Consider the following 27,640-nt stretch of genomic DNA (forward strand, 5'->3'; position numbering starts at 1 on the left):
GGGACCAGTGGAGGAATTGAATATCTTCAAGGATGAGTTAGACAGTTTTTGAATGACAAGGGAGTCAAGACTTATTGGAACAGGCTGGAAAATGGAGAGAAAGCTCAGATGAGGAAGGATTTCTTCACTCAAGGATGTGGTGATGTTTTGGATCCCTATTTTGCAAATTGCATCCCTTTTTTGCAAATCCTTCTATGGCATTGTTGTTTCCTATTTCCAGTCACACAAGTGTTTGGATCTTTTTCTACAGACACACTTACATTCAGGTTCTGATGAATGGAGTGGACTCCATCAGGTTTTGATCTGGTTAGAGTTTCCCTTCAAATTTTGTCTTAAAATTTTCTGTCAAAAAGATCATCACCGTCAGTCAAGAATAGAAATTAAGCGAGAAACGTTTCTCTTGGGTTGAATTTTCTGTGCGTAAATCCTCCCCTATTTAAAGGGCGAAAAGCTGCAGCATGCTACGGTGCAGAGGGACCTGGGGGTCCTTGTGCACAAATCGCAAAAACCCAGTCTGCAGGTGCAGCAGGTGATCAAGAAGGTGAATGGGATGCTGGCCTTTATAGCAAGGGGGATAGAATATAAAAGCAGGGAGGTCTTGCTGCAACCGTACAGGGCACTGGTGAGGCTGCAGCTGGAGTACTGTGTGCAGTTTTGGTCGCCGCACTTGCGCAAGGATATTTTGGCCTTGGAGGGAGTGCAGAGGAGGTTCACTGGGCTGATACTGGAGATCAGGGGGTTGGACTATGAAGAGAGACTAAATAGACTGGGTCTGTACTCGTTGGAGTTTAGAAGGATGAGGGGGGGATCTTATAGAGATGTATAAGATAATGAAGGGGATGGATAGGGTAGAGGTAGAGAGATTCTTCCTGCTTAGAAAGGATAGCAGGACTAGAGGGCACAGCCTCAAGATAAGGGGGAGGGGCACAGTTTAGAACAGAGTTGAGGAGGAACTTCTTCACTCAAAGGGTGGTGAATCTCTGGAATTCTCTGCCCGTTGAAGTGGTGGAGGCTACCTCGCTAAATATATTTAAGTCACAGGTAGATAAGATTTTGACAGACAAGGGAATTAAGGGTTATGGGGCAAGAGCAGGAAAGTGGAACTGATCCACTTCAGATCAGCCATGATCTTATTGAATGGCGGGGCAGGCTCGAAGGGCTAGGTGGCCTACTCCTGCTCCTATTTCTTACGTTCTTATGTACGTTCTCCTCGCATCTGCTTGGGCTTCCCCTGGATGCTCTCGTTCCCTCCCACATTTGGAAAGATGTGCTTGTTCGGTGCATTGGCCTGAACAGGTGTCAGAGTGTGGCGACTAGGGGAATTTCACAGTAACTTCATTGCAGTGTTAACATAAGCCTTGCTTGTGATTAATAGATAAGCATTAAACTTTAAAATAGTTAGAATAACTAAAATAGATAGTGAATAGGAAGAAGGATTTGCTTCCTTTCCTTGTTATGTTGCCACTTTGCCTGATCAATTAAACATCTGGCTCTGTGTAAACTAGAGTCAGATTACCCGGGTCAGAGGGTTGATGCAGATTGATGGACAAGTTGTCTCCATTCTGAACAATGGGGAACAAGCCCCTCCCACTCATTGACACCATTGCCCCGTACAAAGATGGCGGCAACGCATGAGCCCCGCTGCTTATTGCCCCCAATAAAGATGGCGGCCGTTAACCCAAGCCGAACATTGGACTTTGCAGCCTCGCTCGGCGCGAAACATAAAGTCCTTTTTTGGAGGTTGGGCCTGAACAACATGTCACAAAAACTCTTCACCCACCAGATCCACCGTCCCCGCGTTCCGCAATTTTCCTTGTACCATTTGTGGATTCGAATAAAAACCCTCTGTCTGTCGCCCTGACCTGCGTCACTGACTGTCTTTAGGCCCGCCCCTCACTCACTCCGATTGGTTGGAGGACCAGCCGCTCACGCTCGGTCCTCCAGCCCGCCCCCTTTCCCTATTGGTCTAGAGCTGCCGTCAATCAGTCCCCGGGCATTGTGACGTTGAGCATGCGCAGTGCGGCTTATGTCCAGGGACAGAAGCTTGTTTGTCTCCTCTTCAGACGGGAAGGAGGCGGATGGGTGGAGGCAGCGTTAGGGGCAGTGGGTGGGTGGCAGGGGAGGCTCCGCACACCCGGTAAGAAACTAGTGGCACCGTCTCAACACCCAACACAACGGCAGCTGCAGCGCCTTCTTCTGGTGTCAGCCCCAGTGGACAAATGTGGCTTCATGAAGGAAATGCAGTCATGGGCTTGTTACTGAGAATCATCTTTAACTCACTTCACTGACCCTGGAGCAGGAGGAGAGAATGGGGGAAATTTCTATCCTGGACTGATAGTGATGGATTTTGGAAATTCCTTTTACAAGGAGTTAGAAGGAGAGGATTTACACTCAGAAAACTGAAATCTAGCAAGACATCAAGATCTGAGAGAGTCACTTGATTAATCAGAACCTGGATATTATGGACCCTTGAGTGGAACCATTCAGCTCTGGGTCATTCTTACTCTCCATTGTAATCCAGAGGACCAGGATAATGTTCTGGGGACCATTCCAGGGCAGCTGGTAGAATTTAAATTCTCTTAATAATTTGGAATTCAATGCTAATCACAGTATTGGTAACTGTGAAGCCATCGTGATGTGTTGAGGGAAGGGGAACGTGCGTGGAATTGGAATTTGCAGCTTTGGGAAACAAGAGAGAAATAAGTATTCCCCAGGAACTATAATTGTCTGTTCTGAATTTGTGTCGTGGGCTGACCTGTATGAACTGGATTTACAGGGTTACAAATAGAGGACTAACAGATAGGAAACTCAAATCAAGCATCACGTCAAAATCTGACAGTGACTCAATTCATCAGGACCTGAATACCATTGGTTTCCGAATGTGGAAGAAGAAATGTTTGTGTGTTCTGTCTGTGGGAAAAAAATCAAACAGCAGTGTGACTGGAAAAACATCAAGACACACACACACACACACATAGTGCAGGGACTGTGGGAAAGAATTCAATTACTCATTGTGTGGAAATTCATCGATACACACACTGGGGAAAGGCTGTTCACCTGCACCATATGTGGGATGGGATTTTCTCATTTATCCAATCTGTAGATACCAGCGTAGTCACACTGATGTGAGATCTTTAAATTTTATAACTATGAGAATAGCTTTGAAAGGAACGATATTCTGCAGGAACACCAGCGCATTCATGCTGGAGTGAAGCCATTCACTTGCCCTATGTGTGGGAAGAGATTCATTCGTTAACCAGTGAGTTCTTATTGGTGAGAGACCATTCACATGCCCTGTATGTGGGAAAGGATGCACTCAGTCATTTCATGTTTAAAGTTTATCTATTAGTCACAAGTAAGGCTTACATTACCATTGCAATGGAATTACTGTGAAATCTGAGACACCAGTTAGATCGCGGATGACTGCAGATATTTTACTGGGGATTAGAAGGAAAGGATTTGCAGATAGGAAATTATCTGCTGGTTTCACAGTCACTTAATTCATCAGGACTTGAATTTGAATGTGGAAGGAGAAATGTTTGCTGTGTCTGTTGGAAAAGATTTTGAACATCAATGTGACTGGAAAAATAACAAGACACATACACATCTGAGTGAGAGTGTTCCAGTGAACTGACTGTGGAAAGAGTTTTAACCAGTTACACAGCCTGAAAAAACATCACATCATTTACAACAAGGAGAAACCACACACAATTTCTATGTGTGGATGAGGCTTTATCTGATCATCCAACCTGGAGAGACACAAGGACACCAGCATCATGGAGAAACCATTGAAATGTGGGGACTGTGGAAAGGGATTCAGTTACCCTTCTGAACTGGAAAATCATCAACGTAGTCACACTGGGGAGAGGCCATTCACTTGTTCTGAATGTGGGAAGGGATTCACTCGACTAACCCACCTCACTGCGCACCAACTTGTTCACACTGACATGAGACCTTTTAAATGCTCTGACTGCGAGAAGAGTTTTAAAACCAAATACAATCTTTTGACACACCATCGAGTTCACACTGGGGAGAGATGGTTCAGTTGTTCTGAGTGCGGGAAGGGATTCACTCAGTTATCCAGCCTGCAGACACACCGGCGAATTCACACTGGAGAGAAACCATTCATGTGCACTGAGTGTGGGAAGAGATTCACTCAGTTATCCCACCTTCTGACACACCGGCGAGTTCACACTGGAGAGAAACCATTCACCTGCCCTGAATGCGGGACGGCATTCGCTCAGTTGTGCAAAATGTTGGATCACCAACGAGTTCACACTGGGGAGAGACCATTCACCTGCTCTGTGTGTGGGAAGGGATTCACTCAGTCATCCACCTTGCTGAGACACAAGCGTATTCACATTGGAGTGAGACCGTTCATCTGCTCCGAGTGTGGGAAGGGATTCACTCAGTCTGCCCAACTCACTTCACACCAACGTGTTCACTCTGACGTGAGACCTTTTAAATGTTCAGACTGCAAGAAGAGCTTCAAAGGCAAAATGGATCTACTGATTCACCAGCGAGTTCACACTGGAGAGAGACCGTTTACTTGCTCTGTGTGTGGGAAGCGATTCACTCAGCATTCCCTCTGTCTGAAACACCAGCGCATTCACACCAGGGAGACATGATTCATCTGCTCCATGTGTGGGAAAGGATTCACCTATGCTTTCACCCTGCAGAAACACCAGTGAGTTCACAAGACAGAGTTTGTTTCAGTTGACGCAATTAGATGGGAGTTCAGGTGTTTCTCGTGTGTTGGTGCAAACTTAATGGGCTGAAGGGCCTCTTCTGCACTGTATGATTCTATGAATGTATTGGAGATGAGGCAACGCTATTTAAAAAGTTAACGGTCTTTTTCAAGGACCATCTTGTTCTTATAAATTGAGCTCTATTTGTGGAGATACTGAGTGTCCCTGGGGCAGGATTTTGGGAAGTTATTGCTAGTCCAGGAACCTCAAGAACATTCACATTTTTACCTGGGGTGATTCCCCAATTGAGGTGGTGAAACTTCCTCCTGTGTTTCACAGGTAAATCGGTTTCTTTTAAATAAACATTGATATTATTTACCATTTTAGAGTCCTGTTTTGCCTGATGGTTAACTCTCTTTTGAACTGAAGTGTTTTAGAGTCAGTTTGGAACCAAGTATTAAGGCTCATGCCACCAAGTTAAACTGAATCTAAATTTTAATTCTCTGCCCGTTTAAGATTGACAGAGGATCTAGAGATGGCACAAGCAAGGTCCACAAGAATGATATCAGAACTGAGAGTGTTTTTAAGTTAATGGAGAAATTAAACAGGTTGGGGATGTTTTTGTAGAATCATAAAATCCCTACAATGCAGAAGGAGGCCCATTGAGTCTGCACCAACTCTCCGACAATGCATCTACCTCATGCCCTATCCCCATAACCTCATGTATTTACCCTGCTAATCCCCCTAATCTACACATTTCTGGACACTAAAGGGCAACTCACAATGGTCAATTCAACTAACCTACACATCTTTTGACTGTGGGGGGAAATCGGAGACCTGGAGGAAACCCAGACAGACAAGGGGCCAAATGTGCATATCCCACAGACAATCACCCAAAGCTTGGGTTCCGAGTGGTGTGAGATAGCCACTGACTCACCATGCCACCCTATTCTCTGGAAAAGCTGAGGCTGAGTGCTGATAGAGATTATGAATGGATACAGCAGGATTGAAGTTATCAAGTAATCACTGTCAGTACAGGATACAAAATCAGAACTGACAATTCTGGTTATCATTAGCCATGTTTCTCCCGTTCAAACTATAAATCTCTGTCCTGTCACACTCACCTTCCTCCCTATTAATTGTTCCACTAATTATTCCTTTTGTCCTCCAGCTTTCTTTCTTAATTCCCTGCCGCAATTAGACTTTTGAATGGACCTACCATATATTAAATTGATCTTTCTCAACGCCCAACCAATGACTGTAACACTACATTCTGCACCTTCTCCTTTCCTTTTCCCCATGTACTCTATGAACGATACGTTTTGTCTTTATAGTGTGCAAGAAACAATACTTTTCACTATGTCCCAATACATGTGACAATAATAAATCAAATCAACTCTTCTCCGCTTCATGTGCGAACTCTTGGCTTCAATTTCAGACTACCTCTTGCCCTCCCTAGTATCTCACACCAAAATTTCAATCTTTATGCCTGAAGAGGAACTGTATTGCTAATGGGACATCAATATATAATCTAGTGACTACCCACATGTGCTTTGTTTCTGGGTGCAATCACTCCCACCTCCACCTTTCATCCCAGTCCCAGGAGTTTGGAGATTGGGCTGTAGAGGAGTAATGGCGGCCGCATCACCCACAATGCTCCGCGTTGGGGAAATCGCTCAATCACCCGGGCTCGAATTTGCGCATGTCCAAGGGACAGGGGAATCTACGCATGAGCAGAAATGTTACAGAACAGTGCGGAGGTGTTGACCAATGGAAGAGCTTGGAAGACCGGAAGGACTCTGGTCCTCCAGCCAATCAGAGCGCGGCTTTTGTGACACTGCGGGTTGAGCTTCAGAGAGATAAACTTCTTCCTGTTTCCGAGTACCTAAATGAGGCCAACATCTGTGAGTGAAACAGTTTATTTTTTCTCACTTTCTATTTCTTTTCTCATTCTGGGGGAAATTGGGGACTTGCAGCGACTGAAGGGAAAGGAAGTGAATCCAGGGAGGCTGCAGATTCTGGAAATGTTGGCCCAGGTTTCTCTCTCTCTCTCTGAAAGACATTGACATTCTTTAGCTCCCTTAGCTTGACACATTTATTTGTCTGGCTAAAAGGATGGCTTCGTTCCTAATGTTCACAATTAAAGGGCTGGTTTCTTCAGGAGAAAGTTGACATTTAGGTGGACAATATAGGTATGGCATGTATGGATATGTTTGGTGTAATCTGGTGTAAATTTACGGTTCTTTGTGGGACAGGAATTTTATATAGGTCAGAGTTATGTCTAGTTTTGCTGTTAGGTATATATTAGACATATTATTATGCTTCTGTGATACATTTTATTTATTGTTATTTCAAATTTATAATCTAGCACTGTGGTGACACACATTTCCAGTCATTGATTAATTACAGCACAGAAGATGTTCATTCGAGTTCGTACTGACTCTCTATAGTGCAATTCAGTCAGTCCCATGCTCCCTCTGTACCCCTGTATCGCTGCAAGATATTTCCTTTAGTTGTTAATCCAGTTGAGTTTGAAATCTTGGATCATCTCTAATTTCACTATTCCCATAAGCAGCGAGTTTGTGTTTGTGAACACTCAGTATCTTAATGAAGTTGTTACTGATGTGGTCATGAATCTCTGATCAAGTAATACAGCAGTGTTTATTCAACACATGTTTTCCTCCAGAATCTGTACCTGTGGGTTGGGTTTGTATTTAGTCTTGCAGTGTGCAGCAAGGTTTTCAGATCTCCGGGTCAGGAAACAGTGAGTATGGGTCTGCCACTCAGCATCAATCAGCACTTTCAGGAGAATTGTGAGGGTGTATATTAGATACAGCAGAGTGAGGGTAGTGGGAGTATGTGAGATTGAGGTTACAGCTTTTGATGAACAAGGTAGGAATGAATGTTCAACTGAAACAAGAATCATGTGTTCCGAATTTCTCTACTGTACTGACAGTGATCACTTTTCTAAAGTCCTTTTACAGGTTTTGAGAAGGAGAAAATTTGCTATAGAAATCTGAAACCAAACGTCACACCAAGACCTGACATATTCACTTGATTCAAAAAGACCTGAATATCATTGCTTTTTCAGTCTCGAATTGAGTTGAAATATGTACAGATGGAGGGCATTGATTGGATTATTATATGAGAGTGTATGAAAACAGTGTGTATAAAGAAATGGTGTTCTGTCTGCATCCAAAGGTTTAAATATGTCACTGGAAAAGTATCGAGACACACATATCTGAGTGAAAGTGTACCAGTGAACTGACTGTGGAAAGACCATTAACCAGTTACACACTGTGAAAGAAATATCACACCATTCAGAGCAAGGAGAAACCATACCTGTGTTGTGTGTGTGGACAAGGCTTCAATTGATCATCAAACGTGGAGATTCACACGGACACCCACACCATGCAGAAACCATGGAAATGTGGAGATTGTGGGAAGGGATTCAAAGCCCCATCTCAACTGGAAATTCACCGATACATCCACACTGGGAAAAGACCTTTTACTTGCTTTGAGTGCGGGAAGAGATTCACTCAGTCATCACACCTGCAGACACACAAGCGAGTTCATAGTGGGGAGAGGCCATTCACCTGCACTGAGTGTGGGAAAGGATTCAAGGATTCATCTACCCTGCGCACACACCAGCGAGTTCACACCAGGGAGAGGCCATTCACCTGTGCTGAATGTGGGAAAGGATTCACTCAGTTATCCAACTTGTTGATACACCAGCGAATTCACACTGGAGAGAGACCATTCATCTGCTCTGAGTGTGGGAAAGCATTCACTGAGTCATCCTGTCTGCTGACACATCAACGCAGTCACACCAGGAAGAGGCTGTTCACTTGCGCTGAGTGTGGGAAGGGATTCACACGGTCATCTCATCTGCTGACACACCAGCGCGTTCACACTGGGGAGAGGCCATTCACTTGCTCCGTATGTGGGAAGGGATTCACTCAGTCATCCAACCTGCTGACACACCAGCGAGTTCACAGCAGGGAGAGGCCACTCACCTGCTTCAAGAGAAGGATTCATTGAGTCATCCAGTCTGCTAAAACACTAATGTGGTCACACTGGGGAAAGACCTTTGGTGTGTTTTGTGTATGAGAAGACATTCACTGATTCATCCAAACTGCTGAGACAGCAGCAAGTCCACATTGAGGAGAGACTATTCCCCTGCTCTGAGTTTAGGGAAGGTCATCAGTCATCCAACTTGCTGACACACCGAGTTCACACCAATTAGAGACTTTTTCTTTGTAATCACAGAATTCCTACAGTGCAGAAGGAGATCACTCGGCCCATTGAGTCTGCACCGACCACAATCCCAACCAGGCCCCACTCCGGTAAACCTACACATTTACCCTGCTAACCCCCCTGACGCTAAGGGGCAATTTAGCATGGTCAGTCAACCTAACCCACACATCTTTAGAAGGTGGGAGGAAACCGCAGCATCCGGAGGAAACCCGCACAGACATGAGGAGAACATGCAAACTTCACATAGTCACCCGAGGCTAGAATTGAACCCGGATTCCTGCCCTGACTGTGTGTTAATTGAATCAATTGAGTTTAAGAATGTACAGACGGAGGGCTTTGATCGAATAATTATATGAGTGTTTATGAAGAAAGTATGTATAAAGAGTTGGGAGTTAAATGTATTCCAAGTAAAGATTGGCTCCAGTTTCTTCCTTCACCATAAGGCTGTCAGGATTATAACCTGGTAACAGAAAATGTTTGACCGATTGGTGAAGTTTGGAAACCGAAGAAATGTATATTTCAGACAGAAGTTTACAATCCCGGCAGCTTTTGTGAGAGATGAAAGCGAGTGAGAATTCGCAGGATCTGATTACCCGCCGATGTTCTCAGAGTCTAAATCATATGATCAGTGGAAGAATGGAGATGTGGATATGGGTTACATCCCTAACAAAGAGGAAACAAGGTCTGGCCTTGGCATTGTCACTTCCTGATGAAAGGAAACTTGGCAGCAAAACATTTTCAGAGCTGGAAATTGACCAGTAGTATAGTGATCAAGATTTGGACCTTTTATTTGGTTTCATTGATGAGATTTACAAGAAAGATGATCTGATGGGTGCCTATGGAGCATAGTCTGACTTTGTCAAGTTTTGAAATGAGAGTGTAAGTATATTTAGCAGATCTGGATATCACAGAAAGGACAGGATTGGAAACGTACTAATAGGTGAATGAATCTCAGGAATGACGGGGGAACAATTACCATGAAATTCCCCTGGTCATCACAGTCAGGTGCTTGTTTGGGTCAATGCACCTAACCAGCATGTCTATCAGCATGTGGGAGAAAACCAGAGAACCTAGAGGAAACCCGCACAGACATGGGGAGAGCATGCAAACTCCACAGAAACAGTGACCCAAGCCACCAATCCCAGTGATTAACAAAGAATTACGCCACAAGATTCCACATTTTTAAATGAGAACAACATTTATAAAACAAAATAATATTAAAAACCCAGACTATGAACATAGTATAAGTCTTTCAATTTTAGTCATTATCAGATTATTTCATGAAGAGAATATTAAAAACTTGTTGTGGTTCTGAGAAGAGGGGTGTCTTTATATGTAATGCTTTGAACAAAAGAAGGAAAAATCACATTTTTTTCTTCTTTGATTTGTTCTGAGACATTGTTCGTGTGAATGTTTTGTGATCCGGGTTAGGACATTTAAAGAAAATTGTGAACACCCAGTGATTAACTAAAAGAATTACATGAAAAGATTAAACATTTTTAATAAAAAACAAACTTTACTGTATATATGAAACAAAATAAAATTTAAGAATACAGCATTACAAACTGAATACTGTAGTCAGTAAAGACTTATGGTATAAAACTTAATATCTTGAAAGCTCAATTCTGTTCCTGGGGCTCTCAAAGATATGTCAGAGCTCTGCAGAATTCACTTTAATTTTCCTCACTTTTCCAGCTATTCGCCAGGCGCCAAGATTTTACAGAGGGTCTTTCCATGAGCTTTTGACTAAACAATTCTCCAACTTTCCTTTGAGATCTCAAAACTGTGGACTCCTCAGTCCAACCATGGGCTTCACTGCCTTCTTGCTGAGGGATTTAAACATTGGCAGCACTCCTGGTTCCTAATGACCCTCCAGGCTTCTGGTCTCACAGCTGGTTCACAGCTCCTGGTCCCATAGCTGAATGCCTTCAAGCTAACTGCAGACTGCTTGCTTTCTCTGAGAAACACCCAGAATTCCAACCAGAGCTCACTTATTCCTGTGCTAACACATCTGTTGGAATGCCTGATAGATATTTAGCTTCAAAACTAAACCTTTTTGACCCTGAGGTCTGCATGAAGAATTCTGCTCTCTAACAAAGACAGGGCAATAACTGTCAGATTCAAAGTCTCCAGAACTCCCAAAAAGAGGCCAGCTGCCCTTTTACACTTTACACACGAGTTTTGACATCTTAAACCAACATGACCACACTTTGTGACTGTGAATTCCCTCAGGATGTTTCTGTCAGATCCTCAGTGTGGGCTTTCCATTTATCTTAAATTTTAAAAAAAGCAATTTGTTGAACTCATTCATACTTCTAAACCATAGAAATTATGAAATCAGATCTTTGCAACACTTTCCCCATGATGAAATGAAAAAGTATCATCCTCGTATTATCCCATTTGAAACATTATAACGTAGACTCAAAAGGTTGGCTCTACTCTCTCCCCACAGATGCTGTCAGACCTGCTGAGATTTTCCAGCATTTTCTGTTTTTGTTTCAGATTCCAGCATCCCCGGTTTTTTGCTTTTAACAATGTACAACATGCTGTATATCTAAATAGTTGTGATTTTATCAAATGGTGAAGCAGGCTCAAAGGGCCAAATGGCCAACTCCTGTTCCAAAGTCCATTGTTTAACAACCTTACAACCTGCAATAGACATAATAATCCCTCCATTGTCCACTCCATATTCACAAGTCCATCCTGATAACAGCACACTGCTGGATTCCATGGCCAGGAATCTCAGTCCACTGAAGATGAAAAATGTTACTGCTTGCACTGTTTTCAGACAGTTTTCTTCTCACAATAATTATGGTCCAAAGTTCCTCCTGCAAAAGGAGAGTCTCATTGCTATTCATTTGTGAATTTTCAACTTCAGTTTTTAAAACAGTCTGTTCAGAGTGTACATTTTAAACTTGATTTTCTTCCGTGTTTGCAGTTTCTCCATTGTTTAAATCCAAAGAGAATATTCCAGTCAATTCTACATTGAAACTGTCTTCTTCTTGCTCTGTTGTAGCTGCAGCTTCATTTTTAATTTCACTTCCCAGACTCAAACATTCTGGATTCACTTTTGGAGACAGCAAGTTCAAAATGGCTTCTTTTTGTGCCAACAACTCTTTCCTTCATTCGTCAAAATCTTCTTCAGCCATTTTAAAAATGTTGTTAAAATTAATTTTATGTTCAAGCAAAAATGTTGAACATTCCCATTTGGAGACTGTGATCTCGGGCTTCAGAAACAGAGGAATTGAGAACAAAAGCAGGGAAGTTATGCTGATAGTTTTTAAAGCTCTGGTTAGGCCACAATAGGATACTGAGCTCAGTTCTGGTCACCACACTTTTGGAAGGACATGAGAGTCCTTGAGAGGGTGTAGAGGAGATTTACCGGGACGGTTCCAGGAATGAGGAGTTTTATCCACAAGGCTAGGCTGGAGAAGCTGGGGTTGTTCTCCTTGGAGAAAAGGAGATGGAGGGGAGATTTGTTCAAGATGTACAAAATTAAAATAGATTAAATAAAGTGAGAAGGAGAAGCTGTTCCCATTAGCTGATGGTGCAAGGATGAGGATGTACAGATTTATATATATTCTTAGCGAGAGATGCAGGGGGATGTGAGAAAGGGATGTTTTATGCAATGAGTGGGAATGAGATGGAACTCACTGCCTGTGAGGGTGGTGGAAGCAGAGACAATGAATGATTTAACAAGGAAAATGGATGGATACTTACGAGAAATAGAACTGAAAGGATAAAGGGATAGAACGGGGCAATGGGACTGACTGGTTTACCCCATGAGAATAATTCCAGAACTGAGAGCATTTAACTCTCTGAAAATGCCGGTGTTAATTTTCTCTGAAAAACTGAAGACTGAGGGAAGTCTTGAAGATTATGAAGGGTTCAATAATCCAGTACGGATTTAATGAGAAACACCTTTACTCAGAGAGTAGTGAGAATGTGGAACTCACTATCACAGTGAGTGGTTGAGGTGAACAGCGTGAAAACATTGAAGGGGAAGCTGGAGACATACATGAGGGAGAAAGGAATAGAAGGATATGTTAATGGGGGAGATGAAGAGGGTTGGGTGGAGGCTCATGTGGAGCATAAATACTGAGACCAGTTGAGCCGACTGGTCTGGCCCTGTGCTGTAGACTCAATGGACCAGAGACAAATGTAATTATTTTAGATCTCCTTGAATGGTCGGAGAAACAGGGTTTACTATCCAAGATAAAATAAATGTCCTTCATCAGCTTGTATGGATCATTTGTGGAAATGCGCTCTCCCAACCCACTGGAAGCAAATTCGTGAGAAAGACCAATCCAGCAGAGAGAGATCTTCTAACTCTCCCACTTCACCCACTGTCAGAATGAACATGGTTCAGTCCTGGGTGTGATTAACAGCAGCAGGATCCAATTCCTGTCATCACTTGTGAACTCGCTGGTGATTGCGCAAGTAGATTGGCCGACTGAATCTCTTCCCACACTCAGTGCAGGCGAGTGTCCTCTCCGCAGTGTGAAGGCGCTGGTGTATCTGCAGGCTGGATGAATCAATGAATGCTTTCCCACACTCACAGCAGGTGGGTGGCCACTCCCCAGTGTGAATCCGCTGGTGTGCCTTCAGGAAGGATGATCGACTGAATCCCTTTCCACACTCGGAGCAGGTAAACGGCCTCTCTTTGGTGTGAACTCGTTGGTGTATCCAAAGGCTTGATGAGTCAATGAATGCCTTCCCACAGTCAGTACAGGTGAACGGCCTCTCCCCAGTGTGAACGCGTTGGTGTATCCGCAGGTTGGAGGAGTGAGAGAATCCCTTTCCACAATCAGAGCAGGTGAATGGCTTCTCCCCAGTGTGAACTCGCTGGTGTGTCTGCAAGTGAGATAACCGACTGAATCCCATCTCACACTCAGAGCAAGTGAATGGCCTTTCCCCAGTGTGAATTCTCTGGTGCGTCAGCAGATCAGATGAAGTAGTGAATGTCTTCCCACACTCGGAGCAGGTGAATGGCCTCTCCTTGGTGTGAACCCGCTGGTGTCTCAGCAGGTGGGATGAATGAGTGAATCCCTTCCCACACTGAGAGCAGGTGAACGGCCTCTCCCCAGTGTGACTGCGTCGATGAATTTCCAGCTGAGATGGGGATTTGAATCCCTTCCCACAATCCCCACATTTCCACGGTTTCTCCATGGCGTGGGTGTCCCTGTCTCCAGCCACACAAAGCATCTGTACAATCTCTTCCTGTTGTAAATGGTGATGGTCTCTCAAGCTATGAAACTGTCACTGGAACATTCTCACTCAGGTGTTTGTGTCCTGATGTTTAAAACTTTCCGAAGCAGACAGAACAAAAAAAATTTCTCCTTGTAGATGCAAAGGCTAATGATATTCAGATCCTGATAATCAAGTGACTTTATCAATTCTTCACTTGATGCTTGATTTGAATTTTGTGTCTGCAAATCCTCCCCCTTTGAAGATCCTGTAAAAGAGGTTTACAAACTTCATCACTGTCAGTTAAGGACAGAATCTACAATTGGTAGTTGTTATTTTCAATGAATCTTTATTTTCTATCTTGTTCCCCGAAAGCTGTAAATAACTGTCCCACACTCTTCCTGCATTACCTGGAGTATTGTGTGGAGGCTTTGTCTCGTTACTAAAGGAAGAATACACTTGCAATAAAGAGAGTGGAGCAAAGGTTCATTCGACAAATCTCTGAAGGGTGGGAGTTTCCTATAACGAGACTGGGCCTCTATTCTCGGAGTTTCAACGAATAAGAGCTGATCTTTCATAATAATTGTAGATGTATCAATGTTGTTATGATCCCTATGAGTACAGTAACCTTAAAATTAATAAATTCCCAAACAAACCCAATGGAATAAAGCAAAGGGAAGGATTTCGCCTTTTAATAAATCTTGCAATAATCAAACTAAAATCAACGTCAATGAATCATACATTAACAGACAAACAGTATTTGAATATACAGGATAAGTTTGACTTTTAAAAAGCTCAGACAATAAAAACAGGTTTCACAAAATCACATTTTCCCCCCTCAGTATATTTGGCTCTAATTCCAGTTCCAGGATTCCACAACTCTCTGTATTTCCAGGGGGAGAAAGAAAGTGTTTTACTCACAAATATGAGCTGGAGGAGGAAGTTTGAGTCTGTGTGTGAAGCTAAAAACAGAAGCTGTGCTGTTTCAGATCAAACTGCGGGACTTGGGAGAAAATGATGGGAAGAGATTTTGCAAAGTCCCCTCCCCCCACTCCCTCAGCTGGCAGCCCAGCACGCAGGCGCAGAGAGCGCTGCTGAGCCGAGCTGTCCGGAGCAGGCGCAGTGCGGCTGCCGCCAGCGGTCGCTCTCGATCTCTTTTTGAAGCAGCCGGAGGGGGGAGGGGGAGATCACCGAGCGGCTTCTCGCTCCGGCCGGAGCCGCCAGCCGCTTGTCTGGAAACCTTGGCTCGAGGAGGGGGAGGGGGAGGGAACAACGGGTGGGGGCGGGGCTACGCACTGGAACCCCAGGACGTCATTGCCAGAGCAGACTGATTCCTATTGGCTGATTCTAGCGTGGACGTTTCTAACGCTCAGTCTCCTATTGGAGCAAAAAGACGACATTATGGATTAGACAACAGCTCCGCGCGCCAGGAGGTCAAAGAGTCTCCGCCCCCACGTGGGCTCTGGTTCCGCTTATCGACCAATGGGGAGAGCTGGAGGACCGGAAGGACTCTGATCATCCAGCCAATCAGAGTGCGGGGTCACCCCGTGTTGTTTGAATGTGGAGCTGGTCAAGAGGCTGCTTCTCTCTCTCTGAAGATTGAGCTTTACACGTTACAAATGTCTCCCCTGTCCAACATCTGTGAGTAAAACGCTTTGCATTTCTTTTCTCATTCTGGGGAAATTGGGGACTTGCAGCAACTGAAGGGAAAGGAGGAGGCTGCAGACTCTGGAAAGATTGGCCCAGGTGTCTCTCCGTCTTGAAAACATTGAGATCCTTTGCTCCTTCAGCTTGACACATTTATTTGTCTGGCTACTGGGATGGTCTCTTTCCAAATGATCACAATTAAAGGGCTGGTTTTCCCACTTTTAATGGGACAGTAAACTAATGTAGCACACAGGTATACCTGGTGTTGTGGTGGTACATATCAGACATTATTTATGGTTCTGTAAAATGTTTACCGTTATTTCTACATTTTAATATAGTACTGTATATCTTTAAAGTATTTGCGAAAAAGAGATTATTCAACGGTTCCAGTTCTTCCCAACGTTTCATCAAGCAATCTAGTCAGCTCCATTCCTCCCTAAATAACTTACTTGTGGAAGTTTATTTGCTTCAAGTACCCACCTGTTCCATTTTGAAATAAGTTACCACTACTTCCACAATCCTCATAAGCAGAGAGGCAGATTATGACCACTCACTTTCTAAATAACGTTCTTCCTCACATCCCCTGCTACTCTATTGCTAATTAAGAAATAGAGTATGGTTGAGCACACATTTTTCATCCAGTTATGTACATGATGTGGAGATGCTGGTGTTGGGCTGCGGTGGGCACAGTGAGAAGTCTCACAACACCAGATTAAAGTCCAACAGGTTCATTTGGAATCATCAGTTTTCGGAGCGCTGCTCTTTCAACAGATGCATCATCTGATGAAGAAGCAGCACTCCAAAAGCTCATGATACCAAACAAACCTGTTGGACTTTAACCCAGTTATATATATTCACATGAGATATAATACTGCGTGTTAAGACGTTCAGGTTTCTTTGAAGCTGTCAATTAGAACGAATCACTCCTTCACTACATATTTTTTAAAACAGTAAATGAATTAAGAGTTATGATGAGGTAAGTGGAGCAAGGTCCATGAAAAGATCAACCATGATCTTATTGAATGGCAGAGCAGCTAGGGAGGTCTGGTGCCGTACTTCTGCTTCTAGTTCTTATATTCTTATAATTATTTGGCTGATATTTGGACAGCAGAGTGAAAGTGGCAAAAATTGCTGGAATTTTACCGGCAGGCCAGCCCAAAGCTCGTACGACCCCGTAGGAGAATGCAATTCTGCACACCTCACCTGCCCCAATTCTGGGGTAAACGTGCCAGTAAAATTTCGGCCAATGTCTCTGGGTGGATTTTTGAAGAATTATGAAGGAAAGAAGATTTTATAGAAACTAGAATTTTTGGTTTTGAATTTCTATTCTGCATGAAGTGACAACTTTCATGAACTGCTTTTACAGGATATTTGGAGACGATTTTCAGATATACATCCCAAAAGATTTTAAGCAACAGCGTAACTGGAAAAGCACCAAGACACACACACAGACACACACACACACAGCCGAGTGAGTACTTCCATGAACTGACTTTGGAAAGAGCTTTAACCAGTTACACAACCTGAAAAAATATCACACCATTCACAGTGAGGAGAAACAGTACACGCGTTCTGTGTGTGGACGAGACTTCAACTGATCATCGAACCTGGAGAGAGACAAGGACACCCGCATCATGGAGACACCATGGAAATGTGGGGACTGTGGGAAGAAATTCAGATACCCATCAGAGCTGGAGATTCATCAACGCAGTCACACAGGGGAGAAACCATTCACCTGTTTCAAATGTGGGAGGGGATTCAGTAATTCATCCAACTTATTGAAACACAGACGGGTTCACAGTGAGGAGAGGCCATTCACCTGTTCTGACTGTGGCAAGGGATTCAAATCCTTATCAGTGCTAGAGATTCATTGGCGGACTCACACTGGAGAGAGGCCATTCACCTGCTCCGAGTGTGGGAAGAGATTCGCTCATTTATCCAACTTTCTGACACACAAGCGGGTTCACACTGGGGAGAGGCCTTTCTCCTGCTCTGTGTGTGGGAAGAGATTCAGTGATTCATCCAGTCTGCGGAAACACAAGCAAGTTCACACTGGAGAGAGGCCTTTCTCCTGCTGTGTGTGTAGGAAGAGATTCAGTGATTCATCCACCCTGCGGAAGCACGAGCGAGTTCACACCGGGGAGAGACCATTCACCTGCTCTGACTGTGGGAAAGGATTCACTCGGTCATCCCACCTGCTGATGCACCAACAAATCCACACAGGGGAGAGGCCTTTCACCTGCACCGTGTGTGGGAAGGGATTCAGTGCATCATCTACCTTGCAGAACCACCAGGCAGTTCATACTGGGGAGAGGCCATTCCCCTGCTCCGTGTGTGGGAAGGGATTTACTCAGTTATCTGCCCTGCTGCGACACCAGGCAGTTCACACTGGAGAGAGGCCATTCCCCTGCTCTGTGTGTGGGAAGAGATTCAGAGATTCATCCACCCTGCAAAAGCACGAACGAGTTCACACTGGGGAAAGACCATTCACCTGCTCCAACTGTGGGAAAGGATTCACTCGGTCATCCCATCTGCTGATGCATCAACGAGTTCACACAGGGGAGAGGCCTTTCACCTGCACCGTGTGTGGGAAGGGATTCAGTGCATCATCTACCTTGCGGAACCACCAGGCTGTTCACACTGGAAAGAGGCCATTCCCCTGCTCTGTGTGTGGGAAGGGGTTTACAAGGTCCATCAGTCTGCAGAAACACCAGCGAATTCACTCTGGAGAGCCTGTCCACCTGCACTGAGTGTGGGAAGGGATTCATTCATTCCTCCAGCCTCTGGAAACACCAGCAAGTTCACACCGGGGAGAAGCCATTCACCTGCTCTGAATGTGGGAAGGGATTTGCTGATCCTTCCAACCTGTGGAAGCACAAGCAAGTTCACACAGAGGAGAGAGGCTGTTCACCTGCTCCGAGTGTAGGAAAGGAGTCACAGGCATCCAAGCTGCTGAGACACTGGCAATCACACTGATTAGAGACCTTTTAAATACTCTGCCTGTGGGTGTGAATTGAATAATTTGGAGTTAAATATACACAAGCAGTGGACATTGATTAGACGTTTACATGAGCGCATACAAAGATACATTGACAAAGCACTGGAATGGTTTGGGAATTATATACATATATTTCACTCTGTGAATAAATCTGTACCAAGTAAAGATTGGTTCCAATTTCTTCTTTCACTATAAGGCTGTCAGGATTATAATGTGGTGACAGAGAATGTTGAAAAATACTTGACGTTTTCAATCTGACTTGTTTGAGAAGGAACAGTGATATCTTTGATAAAAATCAGAAGGGAAATATGCAAATTGTCTTAAAACTACACAGACAATTTGTTCACACTACTTGCCAAAGATAAAAAATCCTGCTTCAAGATACAGGAGCAGATGATGAAGAGTATACGAGACTCATACAAGAGACTAGTGCAAAGTGTACAATGTATAAAAATTATTGGAGGATGCCATCGCATCCCAACAGTAAACCTTCCCTTGGCACTTGGGGCTGAACCTGTGGCACCAGCTCAGTTTCTGAATGATGAGTTTTGAGACGTGTGTGAAAACATAAACATTCTGGTCATGAACACAGCAGCTGAAAGATGGATTCTGTGAAAGGAATCACGCAGTGATTGATGAAATGTTGCAGAAAATCTCAGCTGATCAGCTAAACTTCAAGTTGATAACTGCACTGACATGGACAATTCATGTAAAGAATTCACTTTAGATGACTGGAGAGTATAATCCCTGTCAATTGTTTATGAGAGAAATTCCAAATGACCCTCTGTGCTGAATGACAGCCTTCCTCATTTAGAATGGATGACAATTAGTGCAATTTTTATTCATTTATTTTCTGATTGTTTCAGTAGTGCTTGAGCTAAAAAACTATTGCAGATCTTAGAAGAGGGGTATCTTATAATGTAATACTTAATTTTGTACAAAGACCATCATGTTTATCTTTTTCTTTTGTTTGTGTGTGTTGTTACAATTAGGGTTGAGAACATTAATATTTAACAAGAAATCCAAACGCTCATCACAAGATTCCAGATTTTTAAAGAAAATCAAACTTCATTGTATATAAACTATTAAAAACCAGCTCAATGAATTATATTTTGTAAAGATTTATGCTGTAAACTCAGTTCTGACTCCAAACATGAATTCTATTTTCACTCTCCACAGATGCTGCCAGACCTGCTGAGATTTTGCAGCATTTTTCCTTTTTTGTACTTTTTAAACCCTTACTCCTCAACAAGAACGGCCTTATACTAAATATCTTGAATCTACTTTCAATTTTGTTCCTGGAACTCTCAAAGACATGTCAAAGCTCCCAGAATTCATTTTAATTCCCCTCAGTATTCCAGCTATACTCCAGGCTCCAAGATTTCACGAGGATCCTTCTGTTAGTTTTCAGCTAAACAACTCCCCAACTTTCCTTTGAGATTTCAAAATTGACTCAAAACATGGATTGCTCAATCCAAGCATGGGCTTCACTGCCTTCCTGCTGAGGGACTTAAACATTGGGAACACCCATGGTTCCGAATGACCTCCTCAGCTCCCGCTCCCACAGCTGGTTCACGGCCCATCCCACACACAGAGCAGGTGAACAGCCTCTCCCCAGTACGAACCCGCTGGTGTCTCAGCAGGGTGGTTGATATACTGAATCCCATCCCACACACAGAGCAGGTGAACAGCCTCTCCCCAGAGTGAACTCCCTGGTGTTTCAGCAGGGTGGTTGATATACTGAATCCCTTCCTACACACAGAGCAGGTGAACGGCCTCTCCCCAGTATGAACTCGTCGATGTGTGAACTCATCGACCCTCTTGTAAACATATAATAATCTCTGAAATATTACCTATTGCCTGGCTCCCATTATACCTTTTGATGCAGTTTCCCAATCTATCTCAGAAAACTTGCCCCTCATATTTTAGTTTTCTCCTGTGAGAAACACCCAGATAAATTAAACAAAAGAACCATATAAGTACCACAGCCCATCTCCATGGCAATGTCACATACTTTGGTGGGGTTCCAAACAGAATTACGAATTAACTACCTTTGAACTTACAATGTGCCTTCACTCTTGTGATCCTTGTGAAATTTGAAGACAAGAAATGTGCTCTTCCAGGCTCAAAGATCATCAGCCCACTGTAGTCAACGCCGTGAGTCCAGCCAGTCCAGCATCAAGAAACCTTCTGACTCTCCCCATTGACCAACTGGGAGAATGAACAAAATGCAGTCCTGGACATAAGTGAGAGCAGAAACAATAACAGCAGAATCCAAACCCTGGAATCACTTGTGAACTCGCTGGTGTCTCAGCAGATGGAATGAGTGAACAATTCCATTCCCACGTTGAGAGCAGATGAATGACCCCCTACTCTGTATGAACTCGCCAGTGTTTCCGCAGGGAGGATGAATCACTGAATCTCTTCCCACACTGAGAGCAGGTGAACGGTTTCTCTCCCGTGTGGATTCGCTGGTGTGTCTGCAGGTTGAAAAGCCGGAAGAAGGCCTTCCCACAGTGACAGCAGCTGAACCGTCTCTCCCCAGTGTGGATTCGCTGGTGTATCTGCAAGTTAGATAACTGAGTGAATCCCTTCCCACATTGAGAGCAGGTGAATGGTCTCTCCCCAGTGTGAACGCGCTGGTGTATTTGCAGAGCAGATGAATCACTGAATCCCCTCCCACACTGAGAGCAGGTGAATGGCCTCTCCCCAGTGTGAACCCGCTGATGTCTCAATAGGTGGGTTGACATGGTGAATCCCTTCCCACACACGGGGCAAGTGAATGGCCTCTCCCCAGTGTGAACTCTCTGGTGTGTCAGCAGGTGGGATGAGAGAGGGAATCCCTTCCCACACTCGGAGCAGATAAATGGCTTCTGCCCAGTATGAACTTGCTGGTGTCTCTGCAGGGTTGATGGATCAGTGAATGCCTTCCCACACACAGTGCAGGTGAACGGCCTCTCCCCGCTGTGAACTCGCCGGTGTCTCCACAGGTGGGATGAATCACAGAATTGCTTCCCACACTGAGAGCAGGTGAACGGTTTCTCTCCGGTGTGAACTGGCCGGTGTCTCCGCAGGGAGGATGAATCACTAAATCCCTTTCCACATTGAGAGCAGGTGAATGGTTTTTCTCCAGTGTGAACTCGCTTGTGGGACTGTAGGAAGGAGAGCCGAGTGAATCCCTTCCCACAGTCAGCGCAGGTGAATGGCTTCTCCCCAGTGTGAATGCGCTGATGGATTTCCAGTTGTGACGAAAACCTGAATTCCTTCCCACAGTCCCCACATTTCCATGGTTTCTCCATGGTGCTGGTGTCCTTCTGTCTCTCCAGGTTGGGCGATCAGTTGAAGTCTCATACACACACAGAACACATGTACAGTTGCTCTTTTTTGTGAATGGTGTGACTTTTTTCAGGCTGTGTAACTGGTTAAAGTTCTTTCAACAGTCACTCAGGTGTGTGCATGTTTCAGTGTAAAGCTCTTTCCACAGTCAGTTTGCTGGAACACTCTCACTCAGGTGTGTGTGTGTGTGTGTGTGTGTGTGTGTGTGTGTGTGTGTGTGTCTGTGCTTTTCCAGTCACACTGACGTTTGAAATCTTTTGAAGCCAACACGTTGTGACTCTGTCAGATCTAGATGTGATGTTTGAGATTTCTGTCTGTGATTCCTCCTCTTCTGATATCCTGTAAAAACAATTTACAAAAAACATCACAGTCAGAACAGACAATTCTAGCTTCTATGGGAACATTCTTTCCTCTGTCATTAATGAAAATCTGCAAATCTCCATCCCACAAATTCCCCCTCCATTCTCACGCTGCCGTATCTAACATTCAGCCACCCAACACTCCTGATGGTGCTGATTCAGGATGAATGACATGCTCACTGCTCCCTGTCCTGGACACCTAGGTCATAACAAATAGAGTTCTCCTATCTAGAGAGACTAAATAGTCTGGTTCTTCGGAGTTAAGAAGAGTGAGGATGACCTTATTCAAACATATAATTTCATTTGATTTATTATTGTCACATGTGCTAACATACAGTGAAAAGTATTTTTCTTGCGTGCTATACAGATAAAGCATACCATTCATAGAGAAGGAAAGGAGAGAGTGCAGAATATAGTGTTACAGTCATTGTTGGGGTGTAGAAAAAGAGCAACTTAATATAACATAAGTCCGTTCAAAAATCTGACAGCAGCAGGGAAGAAGCAGTTGTTGAGTCGGTTGGGACATGACCTCAGACTTTTGTATCTTTTTCCCAATGGAAGAAGGTGGAAGGGAGAATGTCTGGAGTGCGTGGGGCCTTTAATTATGGTGGCTACTTTGGCGAGGCAGTGGGAAGTGTAGACAGAGTCAATGGATGGCAGGCTGGTTTGTGTGCTGGATTGGGCTACATTCATGACATTGTGCAGTTCCTTGCGGTCTTGGGCAGAGCAGGAGCCCGTACCAAGCTGTGATACAACCAGAAAGAATGCTTTCTACAGTTCTATCTGTAAATCTGTGTGAGATCTTGAGGAGTTTGATAGAGTAGATGGTGAGATATTTTCATGAGTGGAAGAGTCTCAAACAAGCTACAAGTTAAAGGCCAGTCATTTAAAACTGAGGTGAGGAGAAATGTCTTCTCACAGAACATGGTGAATATCTGGAATTCTCTGCTCCAAAGGATGGTAGAGGCTGAATCATTAGAAGTATTTAGAATGGAGGTGGATAAATATTTGATAGATTGAGGAATAGAGGGCAATGGGGAAATGGCTCACAAAAGGAGGCCGGTATTGATCAGCTCTGATTGTATTGAACGGCAGGGTCGCTTGAAGGGCCTGGTGGCCTCTCCTGCTTCTATTTCTTGTGATCAGTTGCTGCAGGTCCCAGTTTCCAGATTGAGGTAAGAAATGGAAAGAGGCAGAATGAAAGTGTTTTACTCACAGATGTTGGAGACGGGGAAGTTTTGAGCTGGCTGGAGATCAATCTTCATTTACACAAAGCCCGCGCTCTGATTGGCTGGAGGACCAGGGTCCTTCCGGTCCTCCCACACTTCCCATTGGGCAACACCTCAGCGTGAAGGTCAAGGTTCGCCCCTCTCCTTTGGACATGCGCAGTCCCGGTCCGGGAGGGAGGGGGAGATCACCGAGCGGCTTCTCGCTCTGGCCGGAGCCGCCAGCCGCTTGTCTGGAAACCTTGGCTCGAGGAGGGCAACAATGGGTGGGGGCGGGGCTCCCGCGTCCGCGCGTGCGCACTGGAAATCCTAGGACGTCACCGCGGAAGAGAGCGATTCCTATTGGCTGATACAGAGCTCCATTGTGACGTCACAAGAGTTGTCCAATGAGCTTCAGAGTGAAACCTCCTCCTCTGGGCAACATCTGGGAGGAAATCAATGTCTCCCCCTTTCCATTTCTTTCCTCATTCTGGGGGAAATTGGGGACTTGCAACAACTGAAGGGTAAGGAAGTGAATCCAGTCTGTATATTCCACACATTTTTAGTCCAGTCATATGGGCATAGTTCTGTCTGGCAGCCTGCATGGAGATTTTCAGCTAGTGACGTTTGCTACCAAATAAAGCTGTTGGACTTTAACCTGGTGTTGTGAGACTTCTTACTGTGTTAACCCCAGTCCAACGCTGACATCGCCACATCCAGGACAGGAAGCAGTGAGCATGGATCTGTCAATCAGCCTCAATCATCAACTTCAGGAGAATTGGGAGGGTGAATATTAGATACAACAGAGTGAGAATGGAGGGAGAGTGTGTGAGATGGAGATTTGTAGCCTTTGTGGAATGAGAAAGAAACAATGTTTCATAGAAACTGGAATTGTCTGTTCTGAATTTCGATCCTGTACTGATACTGATGACATGTGTCAACTTGTTTTACAGGATATTGAAAGAGGAATCACAGGCTGAAATTTCAAATGTCAGGTCTAGATCTGGCAGAGTCATATTCCTTGGAACCTGAATATCATCGGCCATTGAACCTGGAAGGAGATTTGAAAAGATTTCAAACATCAGTGTGATTGGAAAAGCATCAACACACTTCCACATTCAAGTGAGAGTGTTCCAGTGCACTGACTGAAGAGCTTTAACCAGTTACACAGCCTGAATAAATATCACACCATTCACAGTGGGGAGAGACTGTACACGTGTTGTGTGTGTGGACGAGGCTTGAACTGATTGTCCACCCAAGGCAGAGGCAAGGACGCCTGCATCATGGAGAAACCATGGAAATGTGCAGACTGTGGGAAGGGATACAGATACCCCTATCTGCTGGATGCTCATCGGCGCAGCCACACGGGGGAGAGGCCGTTCATCTGCTCTCAATGTGGGGAGGGATTCATTCGACTCCCCCACCTGCAGTCGCACAAGCGAGTTCACACTGGAGAGAGACCATTCACCTGCTCTCAGTGTGGAAAAGGATTCACTGTGTTATCCACTTTGCAGAGACACCAGCGAATTCACACTGGGGAGAGGCCATTCATCTGCTCTGAGTGTGGGAAGGGATTCAACCAGTTATCCAATTTGCGGACACACCAGCGAATTCACACTGGGGAGAGGCCATTCACCTGCTCTCAGTGTGAGAAGAGATTCACTCGGTTATCCGACCTGCAGGCACATCAGCGCATTCACACTGGGGAGAGGCCGTTCACCTGCTCTCAGTGTGGGAAGGGATTCACTCGGTCATCTGACATGCAGAAGCACAAACAAATTCACACTGGGGAGAGGCTGTTCATCTGCTCTCAGTGTGGGAAGGGATTCACTCAATTTTCCAGCCTGCGGACACACCAGCGTGTTCATACTGGGGAGGGTCTGTTCATCTGCTCTCAGTGTGGGAAGGGATTCACTCAATTGTCCAGCCTGCAGAGACACCATCGTGTTCACACTGGGGAGAAGCCATTCACCTGCTCTCAGTGTGGAAAGGGATTCACTGGACAATTCCACCTGCAGAGACACCAGCGAGTTCACACTGGGGAGAAGCCGTTTACCTGCTCTCAGTGTGGGAAGGGTTTCAGTCAGTTATCCAACCTGCGGAGACACCAGCGAGTTCACATGGGGATTGGCCATCCACCTGCTCTCAGTGTGGGAAGGAATTCACTCAGTTCTCCCACCTGCTGAGACATCAGTGAGGTTACACTGGGGAGAAACCTGCTCAGTGTATAAAAAAGAGTTCAGAATTTCATCACAGCTGCTGAGGCACCAACAAGTTCACAGGGGTTGGATTCTGCTGTTATTGTTTCTGTTCTCACATCCAGGACTGCATTTTGTTCATTCTCACAGTTGGTCATTGGAGCGGGTCAGAGGGTTTCTTTCTGCTAGACTGGCTGGTCTGAGCCTCCAGTGGGCTGATGCTCTTTGAGTCTTTTTGTGAATACCTTGTTTTAGATTTCACAAGGATCACAGAGTGACAGGGTGTTAGGAAGGTCAGAGATATTTAGTATTTCTGTTTGAAACCCCCTCAAGTGCCCATCCAATTTCCTTTGTAATTGTTCAGTGTCTCCATTTCCTCCACCCTCGTAGGCAGCAAGTTCCAAGTCATTACCATTCGCTGCATCAAAATATTCTTCCTCACATTCTACCCCCCGCATCTCTGACCCAAAACTTTAAATCTCTGACCCCCTCGTCCTTGTCCCATCAGCTAATGGGAACAGATTTTCTTTGTCCATCTTATCTAAATCTGTCATAATCTTAACCATCTCTTTCAAATCTCCCCTCAACCTCCTTTGCTCCAAGGGGAACAACCCCAGTCTGATGTCGACAATAAAGAACAAACTAACGAATATGTTAATACCTGAAATCAAATGGGAATGTTTAATTTCTGTTTTAAAGATATTGTGAATATATTGTCCTGGACAATAATGAAATTGGGATAACTCACCTTGGGTGTGGTTGAATGGAATATATCAATCTGGTATCCACCTTTTAATTAGTGAAAGTCTGGAATGTGTAACTTCAAATCCCTAATAGCACTGTGGATGTATTTACAGGCATTGTAGCAGTTCAAGAAGGCAGTGTTGGGGTTGACCGTGGCCGAGGCAGCTACATACAGACACATATTCTGTTATAATTGAAGGACTGCAGATTGAATGTGAGGCATTATGGGACTGGACTGTCTTGACCATATTCCTGTGACAGCTCAGTTTCTGCAATTATGGACCATTAAAGCTGCTTAGCAGGGCCCTGACAGAGGACCTGGTGAGAATATTTACTGGGAATGAGTCGGAATTAAACTTATCCCAGGACTGGCTGGTGTTCAGCGGCTGAGATACCCAAATCTGTAAAAAGGGGGTCTGACCAATCAACAAACAGTGGTAGGTAGTTGGTTAAGAAATTAAGAAGCGTTCTCAGGCATTGTTTAAATTAATTCATCTTAAATTTGTGATAAAGTGACTGATTTGTGACCCGATAGTCAGTGAAGTGATGGTGTACTTCAAGTAGCACTGGACTGAAAAGCAGACCCTCTGAGAGTAGATCGTAATGGTTATTATCTGACCCCATCATGGCCAGCGAAAAATCAGAGCTTGAGTGGGTATGGGACAGGTCTCTTACCTACCATTTGGAAAGTAAGAACACAAAACCTATGATAAAATGGTTTGAGAATAGAGCCATTTCGAGTCTGGATGACACTTCATAAGAGCTCTGATAAAGGGTCATCCAGACTCGAGATATTGGCTCTGTTCTCTCTCCACAGATGCTGTCAGACCTGCTGAGATTTTTGAGCATTTTGTGCTTTTGTTTCAGATTCGAGCATCCGCAGTATTTCACTTTTATGATAAAATGAGATTTGGAATCCCCTCGATCCTCCCCCAAAACAGAGGGAGTGGTGGGAGAGGGAAAAAAGGGTAAGAATGAAGAAGTCTGGCTTCTGATTCTCCGAGCCCATGTAGAATTAACA

The 27,640-nt window shown here is 44.5% G+C and overlaps 3 protein-coding genes across 3 annotated transcripts in view; 2 read left to right on the forward strand and 1 right to left on the reverse strand.

Moving 5' to 3' along the window:
* Positions 1–27,640, reverse strand: part of LOC145363616 (uncharacterized) — a 64,749-nt gene that overhangs the window by 23,879 nt on the left and 13,230 nt on the right. Inside the window, exons 5-6 of the mRNA XM_080218797.1 lie at positions 21,151–22,077; positions 13,368–14,127 (exon numbers count right to left, since the gene is read on the reverse strand). Coding sequence (XP_080074923.1) covers positions 13,368–14,127; positions 21,151–22,077 — 1,687 coding nt within the window. The remainder of the gene's footprint in view (positions 1–13,367; positions 14,128–21,150; positions 22,078–27,640) is intronic.
* On the forward strand, positions 3,533–9,489 carry LOC145335591 (uncharacterized). Its single transcript, XM_080181398.1, has 2 exons — positions 3,533–4,439; positions 8,079–9,489. The coding sequence occupies exons 1-2, from the start codon at positions 3,777–3,779 to the stop codon at positions 8,727–8,729; spliced, it is 1,314 nt and encodes a 437-aa protein (XP_080037524.1). The 5' UTR covers positions 3,533–3,776; the 3' UTR covers positions 8,730–9,489.
* On the forward strand, positions 17,271–26,112 carry LOC145335574 (uncharacterized). The gene is made up of 2 exons (XM_080181381.1): positions 17,271–18,514; positions 25,051–26,112. The coding sequence occupies exons 1-2, from the start codon at positions 17,414–17,416 to the stop codon at positions 25,861–25,863; spliced, it is 1,914 nt and encodes a 637-aa protein (XP_080037507.1). The 5' UTR covers positions 17,271–17,413; the 3' UTR covers positions 25,864–26,112.

Source organism: Carcharhinus amblyrhynchos, unplaced genomic scaffold (genome assembly GCF_965287045.1).
Source record: "Carcharhinus amblyrhynchos unplaced genomic scaffold, sCarAmb.v2.hapA scaffold_39, whole genome shotgun sequence".
Lineage (NCBI taxonomy): Eukaryota > Metazoa > Chordata > Chondrichthyes > Carcharhiniformes > Carcharhinidae > Carcharhinus > Carcharhinus amblyrhynchos.